Source organism: Stegastes partitus, unplaced genomic scaffold (genome assembly GCF_000690725.1).
Source record: "Stegastes partitus isolate 25-593 unplaced genomic scaffold, Stegastes_partitus-1.0.2 Scaffold1572, whole genome shotgun sequence".
Taxonomy (NCBI): domain Eukaryota; kingdom Metazoa; phylum Chordata; class Actinopteri; family Pomacentridae; genus Stegastes; species Stegastes partitus.
The window spans coordinates 91,815-97,582 of record NW_007579303.1 but is presented as its reverse complement, the minus strand read 5'-3'; the positions used below and the strand labels follow the sequence as shown (position 1 = coordinate 97,582).

The window sequence follows — 5,768 nt, the reverse complement described above, 5'->3', positions numbered from 1 at the left end:
CATCATTTATGTCACGTGACGACTCAGTCTCTCACGGATTCCACCGAGGAGCTCAGAATTTGTTGTGTTTTGTAGAATCCAATCAGATCAAACAGGTTTTGTTTGATGAAATATCAGAATTTTAAGATTTGGTTGATAGATGAGTGGTTGAAGGACCATCAGAACACTGAGAATCTGATGATTTCTGAGGGTTTTTTTAAGATAACATGTCTTTCAAACCCTTTGGCAGCTTGAAATGTACATTCAGGAAGCAAAAAAGGCACTTAAATGACTGCGTTCAGCTCGTTTGTCAGTTGTACCGATGAAAAGTCTTCCAGATGTTTGACTCTTTGTGTTTATCTTGCTGTCGTGTGATTGGTTGAGCTCTTTTACTTTTAGAGTCTCGACCAAAGGGCTCCGTTCAAGTAGATTTTGGAGGAATGATGTTGAGAATTGATTCTGCTTGGGGCCATAAATGGTCACATTTTAAGTTTAAACTACATAAAAATTAAACTTGAGCGGCGCCCCCTGCTGGCCAGCGTCTTTAGGATTCATCCCTTAGTTTATGGACTGAGAACAAGAGTCACGCAAGTTCCCTCACCTGCTTGTCACTCGTATTAATTCAGCACACATATTTCCAGCCGTATACGATCGTCACTTTGCACTAACGCCGTATTAAAACTCCAGTTTGAAGCCTTTTGTGGCTCAATCTGTAAAGACGGTGCGACTGGATGACAGGACGAGAAATGAAACGAGAAAAATAATGAATTTTAATCCAGCCCCGTCCGGCCATAACTGGCTCACAGGCCGCTGATAAAATGATAGCCATCAACTGACAATAAGGCCTTTCAGGCTGGGAGAGGAGCCCGTGTCTCATTTACATGGACTGGGGAACTGTGACTCTTTGTAATTCAGCCTGTACATGCTTCCAGTCGCAGCGCCGATCGACGGCAGCAGCGTGTTTTGGGATGTTCGCTTGAAACTGGACGGTCTTGATGAAGAGGGCTGAGAGTGGGTGGAGGGCGCAGCATTCCACAGAGCGAGACTTGATTAGTGGCTTTTGCACTTTAGACCAATAATGGGATGTGAGACACTGGGAGGCTTGTGCTTTTCTAATTCGGACAACGCCAGAAGAATACATTTGGAGAGAAGGACCTACGAGTCAGACGTCACCAGCTCGTCATCGCGATCCGTCCGCGAGGCGTTAGGAGCTCGCCGGAGAAGACGGCGCAGTGTCCACAGCCACAGACGGGCCAGTTCTTTTAGGTGTTAGAAAACAGCACATTTCCCTGTTCCAAGATGTTTCCCACTGATAGCAATGTCACCGTTCTCTCGTTTCTGCACAGAGACACAATGAGTAGGAACAGAGAAAGGCTCCGCACCGTGATAAACTCATGCAAAGTGTTGTACTTTTCCTGGGTCATTAATGGGTGAGCGTGAAGCCGTGACTCTGCGTGCACTTTTTCGCCGGACTCGACACATCGCACTTTGTCTCCTCGTCTATTTTTAATCCCATTTGCAGCTCATTTGCCGTGTTGTGAGAGATGGCCTGATAGGCGGCAAGAAAAAGCCGAAGCGGAGCAAGAAAAGATGCGCATTAGACGGATTGGTCGACGCAAAGGGCGTCTGAGAGAAAGGACGGGAGTGTAAAGAGATATTAACACCACGTATATCAATTTATTAAGAGACCGTGACGCATCTGAAACGAGGAAAAACTGTTAAATACGATCGAAAAATGGTTTGATTACAAAAAAATCAGAACACAGATCAGCTGTTACGAAGGAATGATAGAGATCTATGAAATGCTGGACGAGGAAATTATGGCGTTAAGGCATAAAGAAATATGTCACGACTTTGCAAACTTTCCAGACGTACGTTCTTCGATGAGGCTTCTCTGCAGGATGCATGTAAATTCTTTCAATACATCAGCATCTGTAGCTTTAAAATCTTGTTTTGATCACAAGACATGTGGATTTTTCCCTAAATGCATTAAAAAAAAAACTACAAGTAGACTCTGATATGGTGTTATGTAACGGCATCGTGGCGTCTTCAGGTGCTGAAAGTGCAGTTACATGAGAATTATTGGACCAGCCGAGACGAACGGGTTTAATTAGCAACACACAACTGAATTAAGACGACAAGTCAACACCGCTGGTTCACGTTAGACGCACTTCTGTTGGTTGATTCCTCTCAAATGGACAGTTTTTGATTTTTAAAACCCAAAAGTAAAAAGATTATTTTCATCATTGTCTTTTCTTTTTTTGACGCCCCTCAAAGAAATCTGAATGTGAGAAGAATCCACAAAGGTTCCCTGAGATTCATTAAAACTTTAACTTCAGTTTAAATTCTCAGACTCACGTTTGATTCCTACCTGAGGACAATTTTCTGCACGTCATATCTCTACATTTCTTTGCATTCTGACTCTCTGCATCGATCAAAAATGGCAAAAAAAAATAGACTGTTTTTAGAACTTTTCTTTAAAGTGGGATTGAAATTCAGCTCAACATTCGTTCCTAAAACACTAAGAAAGACGCCTATGAGCAGAAACTCCTCGTTCTAAACATCAATAATGTATCTGAAGGTTCAATACAACAGTTACACGTATGGAAAATATCAACAGGCCGAAAAAGCTTCGTGATGTTTCCTCTTTTCTGTGTTACCTTCCCTACTCTGTTTCCATACGAACGTTTCTCTAATCTGACTTCTAGAAGCTAAATTTAGTGCATCCTGAAGTCCACGGAGACCGCTCCATATGATGAAGTATTAAGTTATGAGCTCATCCTTGTTTCCGTGACGTCAGAGGAGCACAAACTCCTGCGAGGACGCTGATGTCCTCCATCTAGGCCTCTCCGTCCTGCTCGGCGTGAGACAAACCCCTCAAAACCAACAACAAATAAAAGTTAGAAGAGATGATGGAAGATTTGAAGGAGAAAAGGTTAAAGAGGAAGAGAAGTGCTGGTGGAAAAGAGCAGAGAAGATAATGAGCAAGAGAAGGAAAAGAGAAGTCGTGTTTTATCTGATATCACAATAGGACCTTGTCTTGCTGGGACCACGTTGGCCTCCAACCGTAAACCTGTGTGTCCTTTAACACAAAGACCACTTGAATTAAACCCCTGCAGCAGACAGTGGACGCTGACTGGAGGGCTGATTTCAGGCCTCTAATCTGTGAATTCATCAGAAAGTGCAGCGCGTTCCGAACCAGAAAGTCCGGCCCGTCGCGTCTCTGACGTCTGGCTTTATGGCGTCAGGCTCAACAAGCTGATATTTAAATTCAAACAACTTTGCATTTCTCTTTCAAAGTGTTATTGACAGTGACGAATCCTTTTCTGTAGCGGAGCGCACAGTCACAGCCTCCCAAACCCGTCAGCATTCAAACTAACTGTGTTGGGTGTCAGGTGCACATTTGCATCCGCAGCGTTCAGCCCAACACGTGGACTCTTCATAGAAACTAAATTAACAGACCTCTACTTCCCCTTTGAGAATAAGTCATCGCACCATTTGGCCGCAGAATATGTTTCACCATAAGGCAATGAATAACTGCAGATAAGAACTAACAGCTTCTTTTTTTTTTTTTTTTTTGAGTAGGATGCACTTCGTTGCTTTTCCTGGAAGCTTTTGGCTTCGTCTCCTCGTCGTGATTATTCTGTTAAACTAATATTTTCCAGTGTGAAAAGTTGACTTTCATGCCAAGTAAAAGAAAAACCATTTCAGTTCTTCAAAAGGGATCCTGTACTTTGTGTATGATGGGTTTTTTTGTTTGGTTTTTGTGGAGTCATTTGCCTGTAAAATGCAAGACAAGGCCACACAGAGGTCACAAGGTGCAGCAGGAAGACGTTCACTCAGAAACTGCGCTTTTTTAAATTTACAGTTTTACTAAATTCAACCTTAAATCTGCCGCCTGCTACCAAACGTGTCCAGTAAACAGCCAGTGGGAACCTACTGGTGCTTATTCTGACCCCAGTGAAGAATGAGTAAAACTGTGGTCACCAAACCTCCATTTAGTTGGAAATGACGCCGCTCCAGGTTGGAAACTGCACTTTGTCGTGATTCAAATAAGCTCCACACAACAGCCTTGTGTATAAGTGACTCGGCTGCTTTGCATGATATCAAGAAATTAAAAACATTAACCAAATGGAGGAGAACAAAAAACCCAAACAGGTCGACGGTCAGCTGGGTTTCTAATCCACTGCGGAGGAGTTCTGGTTCAGGTGTGACGACACCGTGGCTGGTGGAAGAAGAAGAAAGCTGCTGGTTCTGGTGTTAAAGTCGCACATTTTGCATATTTACACCGAAACCTTGTCACCTGTCGTCTAAATATGAGCATCACATGAACAGCTTCCACTCCGCTAGTTAATCTACGCAGACTATAAGTAGAAATGAGACGTTTAGAGCATCTGTGTTGGAGTTTCATGCTAAAATTTGGTGCTTGTGTGTCACATGTGGAACAAACGAAAGGTCAGATAAACCTTAAAGCTACCAAGCAACACCTCTCATCACTTTTTAAGACTTGTCTTATTGCTTTTCAGTAACAGGTGCATTTTCGGTTGCATTGGACAGAAGTTGCCTCTAATGACTCGCTCAGTCTATCAGGTCCCGCCGAGGGTCTGCGTGTCCCTGACGGGGACGCTGAGCTGCACCTCATTCCATTCCTGACCCCTTTGTGTTGGCCACACACATCCTCACATGCCATTCTCAACCTATCTCACCCTTTCTCTCCCTCCCTCCCTCTGTCTCCCACCAGCCGGACCAGTGGGGTGAGGACAGGTGGATCGGTGGCTGCAGTTATGTAAGCTCTGTCCAGAGGAGCACATTTCTCACAGCACAGGTCACTCCTGAATAAATAACTCACAGATACAGATAACCAACATATAAAGAGCCTTAGTTAACACAAAGGAGCTGAAATCAGTGCGTTCAGACATCTTCTCTCCACGCCTTCCAATAAACAGCCGCTACTGTTGCTCTAATCACCTGCTGACACACGTTTGAATCCAATTAAAACCCTCAAAGAACCATTGTGTGCCTGTATAGCAGTCCATCACATCTTCTTTGGTGACACCAGGATGAAAACTTTTTTTCATCAACTTTTCTTTGCGCTGCGTAACTTTCCTGCGTAAACTGTTCACATCTACCTGCGCAACAGGTGCAGCCACACCGGCGCGAGACTAACCCCACTGTCACAACTGGGGGGAAAAAAACCGTTCAGTTTTATTTCGTTGCAAAATGTGTCCAAGCTTTCCTTTACCTTGAGGAGAGCGCAGAAGACCAGGAGAGTCCACAGAGAGACGCCGGAGCGCAGCTTCATGATGCTCGGGGACGAGTTGCCTTTCTCTACCCGCTCATGTCCAAACTTCTGCCTCGCCTTGAAAAACACACCTCGTTCACTTCAAAGTCCGTCAGAGTGTCGCTACATCAACAGGATTAAAAGTGAAGTGAGGGGGAACTTTTTCTTTCTTTCTTTCTTTCTGTCTCTGTCGCCGCTGACTGGGAGGAGCGGCGGCGGCGCGCGTCATTCGGGGAAGTTTGATAAAACCAAGTCCGCCACTCCTCTCCTCATCACTGCTGCTGCTTCGGTGTGTGTGTGTCACAGCTTCTCCGCGGACTTCGAGGAAGAGCCTGCCTTCCTCGAAGAACGGTCATCCTCGCATTCTTGCCATAACTCGGCCACTTGCAGGGTGAAGGAATGCGTCCGCGGGGTCCCTTTTTTCTACTGAAGCAGGGCGCAGAGCGGCCAAAGCAAACGTTTGGGAGACTTTCCTGAAGTTAATAGTTTCTCTGCTTCCAACCAGAGA

General features: G+C 44.8%; 1 protein-coding gene across 2 annotated transcripts in view; it reads right to left on the bottom strand.

Annotated features, from left to right (window-relative positions):
* The window catches only part of ptprja (protein tyrosine phosphatase receptor type Ja), a 41,371-nt gene extending 35,919 nt beyond the window's left edge, over positions 1 to 5,452 (bottom strand). For both annotated transcript variants that reach the window (XM_008300660.1, XM_008300661.1), the window contains exon 1: positions 5,222 to 5,452. In XM_008300660.1, the coding sequence (XP_008298882.1) occupies positions 5,222 to 5,281 (60 nt within the window). In that variant the 5' untranslated portion in view covers positions 5,282 to 5,452. The remainder of the gene's footprint in view (positions 1 to 5,221) is intronic.
* Positions 5,453 to 5,768: the final 316 nt, after the last annotated feature.